General features: G+C 31.8%; 1 protein-coding gene across 1 annotated transcript; it reads right to left on the reverse strand.

Moving 5' to 3' along the window:
- Nucleotides 1–600: 600 nt before the first annotated feature.
- Nucleotides 601–6,710, reverse strand: LOC132283002 (calmodulin-binding protein 60 A). Its single transcript, XM_059784871.1, has 7 exons — nucleotides 6,229–6,710; nucleotides 5,328–5,406; nucleotides 4,292–4,344; nucleotides 3,661–4,151; nucleotides 2,661–2,821; nucleotides 1,732–1,938; nucleotides 601–1,571 (listed from the first exon to the last, which is right to left on the reverse strand). The coding sequence occupies exons 1-7, from the start codon at nucleotides 6,318–6,320 to the stop codon at nucleotides 945–947; spliced, it is 1,710 nt and encodes a 569-aa protein (XP_059640854.1). The 5' UTR covers nucleotides 6,321–6,710; the 3' UTR covers nucleotides 601–944.
- Between the last annotated feature and the right edge of the window lie 11,359 nt (nucleotides 6,711–18,069).

Consider the following 18,069-nt stretch of genomic DNA (forward strand, 5'->3'; position numbering starts at 1 on the left):
TGGAGTTGTTGCAGATCACGTCCAAATAAAAAAACAAAACAAAAAAACAACGCAATCTTCATCTAAGAAATTGCAGACGGCAGAGAGGTTTCTGAAATTAGGAATAGGATGGTGAACAGTAAAAATGAATAATTAGATTAGTAAAAAATTACGTTCTACCCAATAATTCGGTATATGGCTTCGGTGTAACTATCATTACTCTTCAGGTAAAATAGAAGGTTAATGAATAAGTGAATCTAGTATCTTGTGAAAATATCATATAGTATCGGACCCACATTGAAGAAAAGTTCGATAAAACCAATATTAGATTAACCGTATTTTATGGGACAGAATATTGGATAATTAGAAAATAATATATGCATATAATGAGTGGATAAAAATGTGAATTTTGAGATGAATGTGTAAAAAGAAAAAGTTAAAAATAAAAATAAATATATTTGTAAGATCATTGATCAAAAATTGTGTAGCCTGGTGACCTAACACCGCATTCTCAATCGTATGCTAAAAATTAAATCATTCCCCTAACTCGCCAAAGATTCTCATACCAGCAACAACACAAACAACATCAAAAGATTAACCAATTAAATGTGCTCACATCCAAAAGGAAAAGATGATACATTTATTATTTTTATTTATTAAACAAAATTCTCATGCAAAATTACAATCTGGTATGAAAGGCATAGAACTTGGTGCAGATGCTTTTAAGCTTCACATTTGAGCAAAAGCAACCACAACTACAAATTCTGTGAGGAACATCTACAAATTTACAATCTAATTGAAAAATTAAAAGGCCATTATATGAACCACAAGCTGTACATGCCATCCATTACAAACTCCAACTTGTACCTCACAGAAAGACTACAACTGCACACGAAAATTCAATCGGGCAGGCTAACTGGTACTGTATTTGCATTTATGATTGGAATATTTTTGCGGATAGCACATTAACGGTGTCTCAGCCTCTGTGTACCATGGGTTTTTTTGGCCACAATCCTCCTTATTGAGAACCATCTAAATACACTAAACAAGATTGCCCATCTTCTCTGAGCTTGAGCTTTATCAGTGGCAACAGTTGCAGAACGAGACAATAAGAAGCCATTGACGGCACTGTGTAGATCCGCCTGTGATACCAAACTTGAATTCTGAGCTTGCAGAGCACAATCAGTATCAAAATACTTCAGATGCTCATCCTCACAGAAGGCTTGAGTAATGGAGGAAGTGTCACAGATCAGGGAGTTGGGGACTTGGTCAGAGAAAATTTGATCGTATTTAAGATCCATATGGTCAATATTGTGCAAGCCAAAATCGTCCAAACTACTCACAGACCCCATGGAATAGATGGATGGCATGACGTCTGGAGAAGACGCACTTGGTTGTGGATAATCAAATCTCCCAAGCTTGTGAGAAGTTAAAATCCTACTGCCATCAGAACTCTCAGTCATGGATGAGCTGGAGGGGTAAAGAATATTGGACAAGCACAAAGAGCCATCCATAAGAGACGCCTCGTCTTCAAAGGAGACTACTTCCTCCCAGTTTTTAAATGCAGATATAACCATGTTGTGGGCATCAGCCTGAAAACAGAGGCAATTATAAAGGAGTTAGAAAGGAACCAGATGTAGGAATTAGAATACACGCGTGTGTGTGTGTGTGTGTGTGTGTGAGAGAGAGAGAGAGAGAGAGAGAAAGGGGGGTGTTAAGGAAGAAAACAGTTCAAAGTCACAAGAGACATGCCTTTTTGGTTTCAGACAGCTTATCAACAGGAACACACTCACATTCAGAAAGTAGTCCCATCACTTGTCCTACGATATTGAAAACGACACCAGTTTTTGGCTGAAATCCAGGAGGACAGTACAAGTATAACTTTTTATCGAGTGTACATGTCCGAGCATGATCCACAGTGACTTCCCACATTTTAGCAGACATACCCGTGCCAAGGATCTGCAAAGTCCCATGAAACAAATATTGTTAGTGATTCATACATCAAATGAAGTTGAAATAATTATTCATTTGAACATATAAACACCATAATTGTGACGTCATTTAAACTTATTGTAGAGGTAATATACTCACACCCAGAATGTACTAAAACTTAAAACCACTGATTTGGTCTACTTCTGATCAACAAAAAATTCCTTGTTAAGCAAGGCCATGGACCAAGGATATAGACAAAGACGTCTACATCCTGCATGGACAAGAGGTCCAAAACAGCAACCTCAAAATCTTGAATTGAAGACTTAATATATGTTGAACTTATAAATAAATGTTGGGTGCCTCCTGAATGGAAGACATAAAGCTACTGTCAAAATTTTTTTGTGAAGACAGTTCCCTTTGAATCCAGCTATATAAGCAACAAATAGCAATATAGACTACTATTTTGTTAATGAGAAGGAAGTGCTTGTTCTGTCACAATATAGGGGATATTGAAGTCAGCAAGCTCCTTACCCATGCATGCACACAAGTAGTTGTGTCGTGTGTGCGAGTAAACACAAGCTATCATTACTTTCATCCTTTTTTCCATTTATTTTTTTTTTATCCATCTTTTCTGCATTTGGGCACAAAATCATTTCTCCATCCTTTAGAAAACAATGTGCAGTCGATAGAAGGTTGAATATATTAAAAGGAATCACATCAAGCAAAGAAAAGGAAGGGGCAATAATTACATTTCGAAGCCTTGTAGGGTCTAAATAGAGTAGAGTCAGAAAATCCTTCACGGTGGTGACTCTTTCCCTACTCAAACGCTTGTGGAAAGCTCCTTCTTTACCAATTTTTTCTAACCTCCACACCTCGTCAAACAGAGAGGGGGGATGGTGCTTCTTGTACACTGCAACAGAAACCAATGAAGTTATATTAGAGATCATTCTAATATTTTCCATCCAGAAAAGTTATTCAAACATCCTGCCACAGTCAACTATGTACCACTTATATATTACTTTCTCCCTTTTTAGTTTCATAGGCTACTCTACTAATGCATGGATGTAAGACAATTTGACTTGAACTCCCCAGAATATTAGACAAATGGCGACGAATCTAAGATTATGAAAGAAACCAATAAAACAAAGAGTATGCAAATTCAACATACAACTTAATGGTGTATGAGGAGGAAAAATAACTGCAAATGACCAAACTAAACGATACATGAACTAATTATCATCAAGAGCCCAAGACCAAAACTACAGCGTATGTCCTTTTTAAATCCATAATGTACACCAAGTTCAAAGGAGCAAACCCAATGATTTCATTACCACTTTGGCTCAATGAGTCAAAGGGTATACACCAAGGGTAGTTGCCAACACTTGATTGTCTGGGTCACTACTAGTCTACTACCGTTGCTATGAGTTGCACAGTACTTATGTTCTATAATAAAAAGGCAAATTCTACTAGACATGCTGCCACTTATCATACGGTACTTATGTGTGTAAAAAAGAGAGAAAGAAAACCAAAAAAAAAAAAAAGGAGAGAGAGAATGAGAGAAAACCCATTAATATGAGTTCTACTTTCCCCATACTTCCCCAGTGGTCTGGTCCCTCATATGTTCTCTGGGTACATTTTTCCATTCATATATTAACTATGACTCTGTACACAATCAATGTTTCACAGCTATACAGTTGAAAATGTTAAAATTAATAATAATAAAAAAAAATATCAAGAAAATTTACTTACATTCCCCACGGTGATCCCTGACAATGAACGATTCAGTCTTCGCTTCTCTTACTCTGACCCCATCACAGTTATCCACAACTCTGGCACCCAGTCTAAACTTACGGCTCCTTGTCCAGCTTGAATTATCTGTAAAGGAAATCTCGCCCACCAAACCAACTCCCTCTTTAAGATTCAAAAATGCATCCCCAGTAAGAAGAGGTTTCTTTCCTTCTCGCTCTCTCACAATGTTATTCCTAAACTCTTCATGTGTCCAATTGTTTCCTTCTTCACCATCAAAATCTCCCTCAAGAACTACTATTTCCACCCTTGCCAAAGATTCAGGCCCAGAGTCAACAATCTGCTTAGAAACAGCATCAAATAAAGCTACTTTTAAGGAGGTACAATCTTCTCCTTCGATACGAGTTCCAGTGAATACCGGGAGAGAGAGATTGTGTAAGAACTGTAATTGTAAGCTTCTTAACTCCGAAGGTTGTATTTCTTTCCCACAATTCCTGAACAACAAGTGCAAGGATGAATCAAGCATATAATATATATCACCAAAAGTGAACAACTTAACCATCTTATATTCTGTAGAAACATGTCTTCTTACTATCAGTAGAAACGTATCTTCAGCACCTTAAGGTCTACTTACCACTTCATACTGGTCAAATACTTTCTTAAAGCCAATTCAACTTCTTCTTTCACCTGTAACCCAACATTAACATAAAGAAGTTCTTACTAAATAATTTTGTACAGCCAATTTCAAACGCAATAATCACAGAACCAGAAACCACTATGAAATATAGAAGCTCAACACTATTACAAATTAGTATATTACAGATAGAATATGGAATTACATATCTACCACTGGCTCATTATACACCATTCACAAGACTGACAACTTTAGATGTATCTAAAACACCCAAAATTATGTAAGCCGGCAAAAAGGTGTTATGGGTTTCTTAAGTTACGAACTTCTAAATACTCAGAGGTCAGATTTGACAGTGTATTATGTATAAGAAAGTATTGTTATCCTATTTTTAGGATTTCTTGGGGACAAAAATGAAAGAAACTTATTTCTCTTCTACTAGACTTCAGGAAAGGTAAGTTTTCTTTTGAAATAGAAAAATAGTATTTACATAATGAAACTTGTCGTGGTGACACTCTTTGGTCCGTTAAACCAACTTCAACCAAGGGTTGGCAAGTTGTCTCACACCCCTAGATATTCTCTACCTACCCACCTATGTCAGTTTCGAGTCCAGGTACGCTTTTGTTGAAGGACGTTCGAGCTTCCTGACGGACTAAATATCTTTTATAAGGAATCGGAGTGGCCAACTTAAAAGAAAGGCGCATGTAAAAAGGCTTTTTCATCTAGTATTTGTTTGAAAGAATCGCTTAACTGTAAAGTATGATGTGTTAAAATAACATTAACTTTTAAGAAATTAAAATAATAAACAATCACCCTCGAACTTGAAATTTTCTCAAGTTTGGAGCGTGACAACATGCATCACTGAGAACTCCAGTCTTAAGTAAATGACAAACTTGATATTATACACAATCAGTTTCCACATAAATATAATATAAATCAGTAAATCATGAACATGTTTTAAGCTCTATCCATGGATATCTTTACAAATAAAACATTAAATACATTATTCCAACAAAACAATGTGAGAGAATGCACTTACAACTTTACGAATCAGCGGCTCCAAAACTGGCTCCATAAAATCCTGGACTTTGCGCAACTTAATTACCTCCCTTACCACACTAAAAAATATAAGGGTTAGAAAACATGAAAACAAAATCACTGCTTTAATATTAGTCAAAACCATATGGTCCACACTCCACAATTACTCCAACTTCATTAAAATAAACATAAATTTATTACTTTTTGCAGATAACCATGCAACGTCATGCCCAATTGGCCAACCCAACTTAAACACTAATTAATAAATACTTTATTTTTCCTAGCAAATAACACATTCACACAAAGCACACAGGTTTGCCCTATGGAGAGTTGAACCCTCACAAGTTGAGGAGATAGTTCTTTGTTTACAACCATTGATTGTGGTAAGTTTTAAATAGATAAGCTGCCCAATTATCGAGCAGAATGTTAGCATGGGTAGAGTTAGTAAAATAAGATATAATAGCTCCTGATTTACGCGAGACTATGGTCTTAAATAGGGCGGAATGGAAATATAAGAATTAAAATTCATACAGCTGACCCCAACTAGCAGAGAAAAAGGGCAGTTGTTGTTGTTGTAAGCATGCCCAAATATACAATTCTCCAAACACATAACCAAAAATCCTGTAACGCGAACCTATTTAATATCTCAACATAAACAGTACATCCACTCCATTAACTCCATTTTCCCCTCAATTTCAATAAAATTCACAAAACCCATTAACACATTTCTGAACAACTTTAAAATCCAATTCAATTCCACAAAATAGGAAGCCAAAGAAAAATACAATTTTCCAATTTCATCCACAATTTCACTATTCAATCATGCCCAATTCAGTTACCACATTCAAATTACAAATACAAGTATTTAAAAATATAAGAAGCAAGTAGAAAATGATACTCACTTGCAAAACTTAGGAACTTTTCGACGATTGTCCTCGGCACCATTGCCCTCCACTCGAGCCTTGCCGTCCTCTTGCTGTCGCTTCTGCGACATTATTTATGTTCACAAAGAACAACACTAAGCGGCGACGGAGGTGGTGGTGGTTACAGTGACAATCATGGAGTTGTTGTTGAGGGAGCAAAAGAGACCAACATGCGGTGCCCCGATATAGAGAGAAATATCTATGTTTGGAGAGATATATATAATAGTAGAAGTAATAAATGGTAATGAATTATTAAGCTCCAAAACAAGTCCTATTCTTGTCTATACATATCTGATTTTGGCTGCGTTCGGATTAAAACTATTGCGGTACACCGATTGTAAGATTCTACAGAAAGTAATTTCTGTATATATGTATTACATACACGTATATGTAAGAAAGAGAAAGTGGGATGAGGGGCGGAGAGAGGAGGAGGTTCCTGCAAGAGCACAAATGTGAAGTTGGAGAGGGTGGAAGGATCGGATTGAGAGAGGGATGGTGGGACCATCAAAAGCGCGTTGGGTGGGGCCACGCGCATAAGTTGGTTTTTAAGTTGACACGTTGTCGTGTCACTTCACTGTGACGCTTGCTTTGTGTCTAATTGTGTGTGGGTTTTTGGGTTTTCATTAGTTGGGTTTATACATCCAAATCCATTTGTGAATTGACATGATGATCTATGATTTTAAATGGAATGTGTTAATAGTAAAATCTTTCTCAAATAATAATAATCTCCAAGAGTTGACAATTTTTAATTCCGTTCGTCCTTAGCTTAAAAGATGTAGCATGTGAAATAATTAGTTCGATCGAGTGGGTAAGAATGAGACGATGAGGCCTTAAGATTAATTTCATATGTTTTTCTTAGGTTGATTAAATTAAAATTAGAGTGTAACATTGGAGTTATGGCAAAGAGTATTAGGGCTATTTTGTTTAATTTTTAAAAAATAGTTTTTTGTTTTATGCAATCAGAAACTTATACAAACCCTAAATCCAAAAAAATTTAAAAATTAATTTTTTTTAAAAATTACTTAATTAACAATTTTTTGAAAATTCATTTAAAAAAAAAAACCAATTTTTAACAGTTTTTTTATCTTTCGAATTTTAGAGAACTGTTTTATGCTTAACAAATCAAGCAATCCCGAATCTCTCCATTTGGGTGAGTTACTTAAAAAAATAATAATAAATTAAATTAAATAGAGAACAAATGAGAATACATTCTGAGATGCTTGTGAATTCCAACTTTAGTTTTAAATTTTTTTTTTTTTTTTTCTTAATTCGAAATGATTGCCCTGGTGTAATAAAATTGTATTTAGAATTCTGAATATATAAATCATCATAGTGTGACTGATATGTAATGTTTGTTTCATTAGAAAAGAAGAAATAACGAGAATGAAAAGAAAAGGAGAGAAAAGGAAATGACAAAAAGAAGAGTAACTGGAATGAGTTTTGAAAACAATCATGTTTGGTTTATAATTAAGAAAATAGTTTTTTTTGTTATCTGAAAATAAAAAATTGTATAAAAAATTATGTTTGGTTATGATTTTTGAAAACTGTTTTACGAAAACTCATTATAAAATAGCCTGTTTTCAGAGCTTATGAAAACAGTTTTTAGAATTACAAACCAAATGATTTTTTCTAGTCTTAAAAAAGGGTTAACTGTAGAAAACACTCTAAAGTATATTTACAGTGCATATCACACCCCTCACGTGTAAAAAATATTTATCGTGCATATCACACTCCGTGCAAAAAATACATCTAAAGTTTCAATTTGGTACAAATAGATCCCTCTGATAAATTTAAATCATAAGTTGACTAAATTACCTGAACCATTTTATAAAATGTATAAAAATAAATAATTTTGTAAAATGACCAAAAAGAACATTATTGGAGGATGCCCCTCCTGTGCAAAAAACACCCATAAAGTTTCAATCTAGTTCAAATAGGTCCCTCTAACAAGTTTAAACCCTAAGTTGACTAAATTACCCTTACTGAATCATTTTATAAAATATATAAAAATAAATAATTATATAAGATGACTGAAAATGACACTATTGGAGGACGCCAATAATGGACAAGTACAAATAAAAATATAAAATAAAAATAAATGTATAAAAGAAAGGTAAAGATAGAAATAAAAAATAAAAATAAAGTGCAAACTAAAGAAAACAAAAAAATTTCAAATTCCGAAAACCAGTGCACACTAATATTGCAAATTTAAAAAAAAATAAAATAAAATAAAATAAAGAAAAAAAATAGTAGAAAAGAATAAATTGAAATCTCAAAAAATTCAATCCTTATTCTACAAATTCTCAAAGTTTTTTTAAAAAAATGTTTAATGATATATATAGAGAAAAAGTTTCAAAATATATTATAAGGTAATGTGCACATAACACCCCTAAACTATGAGATTAGTAGCATATATATTCCTTTTGGCATTTTCAAAAGAGTAAAAGAGTAAAACGTGTATTATATCTTTAATTTATATCAGATGGGATATTTTTACACAATGTGAAAAGATTAAGGATATTTTTTATACACTTTTTAAATAGAAGGTAAAAATATTACGCAGAACATTATAACTTAAAAATAAAATAAATGAAAGAATCAATTACCAATGTGATCCAACTACCACAAAAGTACTACACCATTTACATTTTTATGCAGTTGACCCTTAACTATTCTTAGTTGCAAAGTGGAAGTCTTTATGAATGCAAAAAATAATTAATAAGGTTATTTTAAAGGAGTTGATATATATATATATATTCAGGACAAAAATGTTAGGGGCTACTAATTAGTTGTTAAAGGAGACTATATTCAAACTTCAAAAGCATTTCACTACTCATTTTGTTCTTTTAATGTCTTTCTTATTCTTTTTTGGTAAATATATTTCTTTCTCATAATATAGAGGTGGAATTGGAAAATTTATTTCACACTCATATAAAGCTAATTATGCATCTCCTTCTCATCATCACATCAAGTTAATTATTCATCTCATTATCATGATGATTGTGACTTAGAAAGTGTGGCCAACTTTAAGTTCACTGTTTTTCATTTAATTAATTTATAAGTTAGGTACAATGGTAGGTTCCTTGCGTAACAATGTGGAATGCATCTTTTTGAGGAACAAAAATAGTTCCAAGACAAAACAATATATATATTCTTACCTGTTTTTATCATTATAATTGACAATTAATTAAAAATATTATTCCTATTAATTAAGTTGTATTTTGGGTCAAACTTATATTCTTAAAATATAAATTATCAAAAAATGACCCTAAATTATGTTAAGCTGCACTAAGTCCTTGCAGTTTCATCTTTGAGGTTACCTATTTTATTGTAGGTGTCCTCAGACTAAATATGTATTTCATGTTTAAATATTCAATTCACGTGTATTTTTTATTTTTTTATTTTTTTTATTTTGCGTTAGAATACATGTAAGTCAAGCTCAGTAATTTTCTAACAGGCTTTAAAGTTCCGTTTTTTTTTTTTCCTTTCTTTGAAAATAAAAAATAAAAACAAAGTTACACAGCTGGTTCAAGTCTTCATTTAGGGAGGTCGGGTTTTGGAACCTCCATAGGAGGTACGGGTGTGTGTGTTTGGTTTTTTTTTTAAGAATAAATAAATAAATAAATCAATTCCTGTTCTACCAAAAGTCGGAACGATACGGGCACTACTTCGGAGAGAAACTTGATGCAATAGACATGTATGTAAAGATGTACGGGATCTTTTAGTTGGATGGTCACCATAGCAGTGTGGACAACATCATTGTCTGATTACCAGAATATCGAACCAGACATGCTAAACCAGGAGTACGAATATCCTTTTGATTTCAGAGGAAGCTTCCTTTTACTAAGTGACCAGAAAAGTGAACAGAACAATGATTCAGAATGTTTTGGGTGGTGAAAAGACAGTCGTAAAGATGTTGCCTTTTCCTACTTTTCAAAAAAAAAGAAAAAGAAAAAGAGAAATTGTAATTGAAATTACAAAATTATCCTTGCTCACATAAATCACCATCTTTGTCACTCCCGCAGTCCGCGCATGAACTAGTGTTTTGAGATTAAGTCCTCACATAATTCGCGAATTCAATTTTGTCCATCATCGAATTCACAACGATTTCACATTTATTGAACTATAGACCACTTCATGTCACATTTATAATTGATGAAAATGATCAAAACATACCTAATATTGAATAAAAATGGTTAGAAATGTGCAAAAACTAATTTTAGAATATTAAACCTAGGATAAACTTAGGTTTAATATTGATCATTAAAAAAAAAAAAAAAAAAAAACAAATCTATTTCATGTTGTTGCTTGCTTTATATTAATCATTTTTGGTAGATTATAGATACATACATATTTGCAAATAAATTATATAGGTACTTTTTAGTGTTTTTTTATTTAGTTATAAGATGTTTATTATTTTACAATACTTTAAAATAACTATTTCAAGTCGCATTTCCATAAAAATAAAAAATATTCTATATTTTTATTTTTTAATTATTAATAATATTATATATCTTAAGAAACAAGGTTACTTATAACTCAAACACATTTTTTAATGTTTATGAAATTATTTTTTTATTATTCTACAATTATATATATAATAGCCTTTAGCATACATACAAACATCTTAAGAAGTAAAGCTACTTATATCATAGTATACAAGCGCTTCGGTGACGCTCCGCGTTTTCACTCCCGCTCCATGTGACTTAAAACACTTTTGTTTTAGGTACAGAGATATTACTTTTATTCACATAGGTACCATTTTTTGTACACATAGGTACCGCTTTTTGTGCATCAAGTGATACATACATGCAAAAAAAGTGGTACATATGTGTCCAAAAGTTGTACCTCTAAATAATATTTTTTTTTTCATGTCTTCATTTTTTTTGAAACTATGACACTTTGACTCAATCAAATAATAAATATGAATCACTAGCACAATTTATATGTAATAATCCCTTATACATATAATAGCCTTTAACATACATACAAACATCTTAAGAAGTAAGGCTGCTTATATCATAATATACAAGCGTTTTGGTGATGCTCCGCTAACAAAAATTTGAATTTTATTGCATTTACGCTCCCATTTTGACACAAACTCGTTTTCACTCCCGCCTCATGTGAATTAGAGCACTAACACTAATCAAGGGACAAAAATGTAATTGTCCAAGTTTTTTCTTTTTTGTTTTTCACGTGAAAATTGAAAAAGTCAATTATACCCAGATCTGCAGGATACCCATGCCATTGAAACAGCCTCTTCCAACAACATGATAAAAATATCAGGAAAGTGGTCACTTTTGATTAAATGGTACATTGGTTTTTACCTCTTAGTATCGCATAAGTCCAAGTGTTTTTACATCAGTGATTTTTTCATTACAAAAAAAAGATTCTCTTTTACTTTAACTTTTTCGGTAAATCCAAAACAGATTCTCTGGCTTCAAAGCGTTGTGTTGGGGTTGCGTGCAGTACAACGACGTGCTTGCTTGCTTGCGTGCACTGCATTGAACGCTTCACATAGTACACACACAATCAAATTGTACCCCCAATCATAAATATTGTGATCTCTCTGGTACAACCTATGCTGTAGTACAATGGCTCCTCTCGCATATGCTTATCTATATTCTATCAATCTTATGTTTTTCACCGGCTCTTTTCATTCTTCGCACATATATATTAACAACATAGCACATTACATTATCATACAAATTAGCTTTTAAAAAAGGAAAGAAAAAAAAAAGACATACATATTCATTTATCACGCAATAACCATGTAACACTCGCGGCCCCTTGTGACACATTTAGGTTGAAAAAGCAACTACGACAATATTATTAAATTAAAAATTTAACACATTTACGTAACTACCGCGTTATCGATTTAAACATATATGATATCATCATTTTGTACGAGAGAAGATTTTGACTTTGAATTATCTAAATTTGTGTGCAAATAATTAAAATGCAAGCTCACATATAAGAGTGTTACGACCAACATAAGATAAGTTAACTCTTGTACAAAACAGTTTTCAAAAAATTTAGAAACAAATAGAATAAATAAAATAAATGAAGAGAATTAAAAAAGATAGTTTTTTTTATAAAATACACTTTTTAACTAAGTTTTGAAAAGATTATTTTCAAAAAAATCTAGAAACAAACAAAATAAATAAATAAAATAAAATGAGGAGAATTAAAAAAGAGAGTTTTTAAAAACATACACTTTTTAACTAAGTTTTGAAAAAATTAATTTCAATCAACTAAACAAGACAGTGTTTTATACTTTTAATTACTTATGTGAAAATATAAAACTAAACCAAACAGATGGACATTTGTTATAACTTATCATACTAATTGACATTTGTATTATATTTATATATTTTTTCTCACATCCTTTCAAGAACTTTACAGGAGATATCTTTTATTTTTCTTTCTCATTTTATAACTAACTTGATTACAAGTAAAAATTTGGCAACGACACTGTCATTGTCTTGAGTTGTTATTACATAGGCTTCAACCAAAATGTTTTTTAGAAACAACTCAATGAAATAAAACTGTAAAATTGGCGTTCTTTTTTCAGTATAGATTTGCAAGTTTTTTTCTTTAATTTGATTGAATCGTACCCTCTTCTTTTTTTCCCCTAGAAACAAACAGAATAAATAAATAAAAAATACCAATTTTATAACAATTCAAATTTAGTATTTTTCTTAGAAATCATTTTTAAAATTTATAAAGTTTAAATAATAAATAATAAGTAATTCTATAAATTTTATACAATTAATCAAAATTTGCCAAATAAAAATAATATTACCATTTCAGAAAAATGTATTCATTAAAATCAAAAGTGATACTGTATATAATTTGCACTGGTGGAGTAGGAAACCTTCACGATGGTGCTCATACCTGACATACATCACGTGAGTTGTTGATTTAAGGTCACGTGGGACCACCTCTTGCCTCTTTTGTGGAGTAGGATAGTACCTAAATCATAAATGGGTCCCATTCGTGTGTGTAGTGGATAAAGGTACTACAATTAGTATGCCATTATGTGGGACGAAAATGCATAGATTGGGCTGGCCCATTTGACTATATGTCCAAAGTAGAGATGAACATGGAAGGTGTACATTTGGACAGTACAAAGTTGTCCGTGTCTCAAGGATGTGTATTTTTCGAATGTGGTCAACAATATATGTTTTTTTATTTTTTTTATTTTATTTTTTTTTTTTGTATGTATGTATGCTTGAGTTTTATTAACTCAAAATTAAATAAATTAGATAAGTCTGCATAGGAATGGCGAAATTTTTTCCTTACCTTATTAGACTTTAATATTAAAAGATTTGTTGAATATTGTATTTTGATATGCAGTTAAAATATCTAAAAAATATCATATAGGAATTTAAAACGAAATTTATTTTAAAACACTACCACTAATATTCTCTAGCACTCTACTTCTCTTCATTTTTTAGTAATTGAAATAACCCAAAAGTCCCTTTACTACATTGTTATATTTTTTATGTCATAATTGACCTTATTTAATAAGGATGACTTTATAATTTTTATCCATTATTCTTTCGTCGGACTTTCATGAAATTCATCAACCATGATTCAGAATACTCTCATCTTACGTACTCTGTATGAATTCAATCTGACCCACTCTAGTTCAAACTAAACATAAATTAAGAAATATGTTTTAGAAAATAATTCAACTCAAAACAACCTCAAAAACACTCTCCAACAATGACTTAAGTCTCCTCATACCCCAAGACGAACTCAACCGCAATTTAAGACACCAATCTCGTTGTTTCAACAGAGATAAGACACTGATGAAGCAAAACTCTAATTGCAATGGATGCTTTTGTTGTTAATCTCATCACAGTATTTCGTCAATGTATATCATCAGATAGAAAGATTTTCTTCATGGTTCTTCGCTACGCGATTAGATTTATACTTTAGTTGATGACGACGATTCATGAAATGGGGTCTGCTAATTGGGACACAGATCCTACAACTAGTGCAATTGAGCCTCAAATAAATTTTTATTAATTACGTGCGTGATACCATGTAATTTTATTTTTTAAAAAATAGAAGAGTGGAGAGCGCTAATATCACTATCTATTTAAATTATAAAATATATATAAAATATGTATATATATATAGAGAACACAGGAAAAGTTGGAAAAGTTAAAGGCCAAATACTTTATAGAGATGTACCTATTGATTAGGTGCGTGATACTTCTTAAATAATTTGTATCACGCACTTAATCAATAGATACATTTCTATAAAGTATTCAGCCGCCTCTAATTTTTCCTCTATTTTTTTTCTTTCCTATATATATATATATATATATATATATATATATATATATATATTAGGAAGTATCACACACCTAATTAATAGGTACATCTTTATAAAGTATTTAGCTGCCTCTAACTTTTCCTCTGTTCTCTCTCTCTCTCTCTCTCTCTCTCTCTCTATATATATATATTTTTTATAATTATAAAAATATTTATAATATTTAGGAAGTATCAGGCACGTAATCAATAAGTACATCTCTATAAAGTATTCAACCGCCTCTAACTTTTCCTCTGTTCTCTCTCTCTCTCTCTCTCTATATATATATATATATATATTTTATAATTATAAAAATATTTATAATATTTAGGAAGTATCACGCACCTAATCAATAGGTACATCTCTATAGAGTATTCAGCCGCCTCGAACTTTTTCTTTGTTCTCTCTCTACCCTTTCTCTCTCTCAGCCGCTTGTACCCTTCCGATTTGCTCCTTGCTCCCTTCCATGGGAGTGGGGAGGTGACTTTGCTTGCCTCCCACAAGTTAATAATCTTATAGTGTCTCAATAAGTTAATCATGTGGGTGATTTTTCACGTTATTTTTTGTTTTTGTGTTGCTAGATCTGCTCTTGTTTGGTTTGTTTCTGGCTCGACAGGATAAATCTGTTGTTTTTTCTTGTTTTTCTTTCGGCTAGATGTCTGGTCTAGGTCAATTTTTGTTTTCCCTGGCTTGATTTGATCTTGTGCGAGATTAGGTTTGTGGAGGCGCCTTGTGGTTGTAACTTTGGAGCTGTTGCCTTGATGATGACCTGACCTTTGGTCACTTCAATTGCTGCTCTTCTTCTTTGGTGGTGTCCATTCTACAGTGGTAGCTCTTTCTTAATAAATTTGAAGTCTGTTCTTCATTTTATTATTTTACTTCATGATTTCTATATCTTTATTTAACTTGGCTAATGTATTTATATCGTCACTTTAATTTGGCCTTGGTGCCTTTCAAATGATAAAAATATAAAAATAAAAATAATAAATAAATTATCACGCATAGAAGCATGATCCAAAGGGCATGGGCCTTAAAACTATAGGTCTTACTTTAGGCACACGGGCTTGGGAAATCTCGAGGAGTTAGTGGGCGCATGACCTACCAAAACTAGACAATTTGTCACATGACAGCATGATACATCTGAAATCTAAGGCATCGTGAACTCACATTTCAGAATGTTTTTCTTGCTTTTGAATGCAAAAGTCAAAATTGGGACCAACTTTAGGCAGGCCTAATCCGACATCTACGACTTGGCCTAACATTTCTGGACTAGATTTGGCTTAACAGAAAAAGAATCCCAAATTGTAGCTTAGCTCAGAGAAAAAGTTATCAGAATACTCGGTTAGACCGTATCCTTGTGATTTTGATATTACGAAGCTCCCCTAAGCGGGGCCTTTCACTGTCAAGAGTATTACATGGTTCGATCTGGTATACTCTGAACTGGGCTTATTCGAATTGTATGTGTTTTACATGTGTGAGTACGTGTTGTGCACTTATAATTCAAATGAGCCGATTTATCGTACACTCGAGATACTCAATATTTATTCATTCAATTCAGTTCTAAAATGAATCACAATCAAATCAATCTCTACCGTTTCAAAAACATTAGAATCAAAAACATTAGAATCAATTCAAAATGTAGAATCAGTAAAACAGAACCGAAGATGATCTATTTGGTTCAGTTTGATTTATGTATATTTTCTTCCACATATATGAATATACAGATATGAATATAAAATATTTTTACAGTATAATACAGACACAATAATACTATAAGTCTAAAAAAATATAAGACACGAACGTGAATATGGAAGAGATACGAAAAAAAACAATAATATATAAGCAATTATTTTTTTACTCATTATACACATTATCAAGAATATATTCACCGAAAAAATATATATATATATATATATATATATATATATATATATTCACTGATTTGGAGTTTTGAGCGGGACGTTAATTTTTTTTAGAACTTTATATTAGTTTTTTATTAGCCATAATATAATTTAAAATTTCATTGGAGCCCCTATTCTCAAAAAAAAAACTAATAAATCAAAATTACCTCGTTGTGTTCCAATTAACTAATTAAATATGTCCACATTTTTTTTCATATGCGTCCATGTTGTGTCCCAGCCATTCATGACACCTCTAGAGAAGTGTGTGAGCTACTACACTTGTCCACGAAGATGAAACTCAGGAAATAAAACTGTGTTATAAATATTTTAGTGTGGGATCCACATGTAATGACAATGGAAGACTTTGAGACAAGCTTATGGGGTAAGCTGCTTCGCCATGCCTGGTGCCCACGATATTTTGTCGATAAATAGGCTCACCTTGTGTACCTACCAATGGTGTATGAAAATAAGAGAAGGCAGCCTTTTTCTTTCTCTCTTTTGTTCTCTCTCTGTGTTTTTTATCTCTCTAATATTATTACTATATAGATATATATCAACATATATTTTTATTACACATTATCAGCACGAGCTCTATTTATCTGAGATTTAAAGAAAAAGTTTTCTCTTCTTCTTTCTATCCCAACTATATATCTATTTTGTGATATTAGTTTTGATAGATTGTTGGGTTAGTTTGCTTTATCGAATAAAATAGTATTTCTGACTCCAAAGGGTAAGAAAATTTTAATTATGAATTATTATTCATAAAATAAATTGGTTCACTTAAATGATATATGTGCTTACATTATGGTCGGTTCTACCACCTTTATTATTTACTGATCCACTAATTATGGTCGATGTTACCACCTTTATTATTTAATGATTTATGGCCGATTTTATCGCCTTTATTGTTTAATAATTTATTTACTATGGTTGGATTTACCATCTTTGTTATTTAAATAATTTATATTACGTTATTATTTCATTTAATGCCATTTTATTTATATATTATGCTAAATTATATTTTTATATTGTTGTCATGTCTAGTTATTCTGAAAATGTCAAACTTGACAAAGCTGGAATTCGTGACCCTGGATATTTCTGGCAAAAATTATTTATCTTAGATTCTGGATGTTTAGATCCATTTGTATGCCATGGGCTTCGAAACACAATTAAAAAAGAAAATGATGCATCATTACAAGATAAAGCAAAGACTATGATTTTTCTCCGGCGCCATATTAGTGAGGAACTAAAAACTGAATACCTCACTGAGAGAGATCCACTTTGTTTGTGGAACAATTTGAAAGAAAGATATGATCACCAAAAAACAGTGATCCTCCCAAAGGCCCGGACTGATTGGCAGCAACTGCGGTTGCAAGATTTTAAAACTATTACTGAATATAACTCTGTCTTATTTAAAATCAGTTCTACATTGAAATTATGTGGTGATACTATTACTGATGAACTTTTATTGGAAAAAAACATTCACCACATTTCTCGTCTCGAATGTACTCTTGTAACAACAATATTGAAAGCTAGATTTAAAAAATATTCAGAACTGATATCATGTTTGCTTGTACCAGAACAAAATAATGA

Source organism: Cornus florida, unplaced genomic scaffold (assembly GCF_030987335.1).
Source record: "Cornus florida cultivar Cherokee Brave unplaced genomic scaffold, ASM3098733v1 CherokeeBrave_3.0.0_Hap2_Chr11, whole genome shotgun sequence".
Classification (NCBI taxonomy): domain Eukaryota; kingdom Viridiplantae; phylum Streptophyta; class Magnoliopsida; order Cornales; family Cornaceae; genus Cornus; species Cornus florida.

Excerpts from the sequence above, each read along its gene's own strand:
- LOC132283002 (XM_059784871.1), bottom strand. The coding sequence starts at position 6,320 with ATGTCGCAGAAGCGACAGCAAGAGGACGGCAAGGCTCGAGTGGAGGGC. Across the intron at positions 4,152-4,291 it reads TATTTGACCAGTATGAAGTG|GAATTGTGGGAAAGAAATAC; the intron begins GTAAGTAGACCT and ends CTTGTTGTTCAG. Across the intron at positions 2,822-3,660 it reads CAGGGATCACCGTGGGGAAT|TGTACAAGAAGCACCATCCC; the intron begins GTAAGTAAATTT and ends TTTCTGTTGCAG.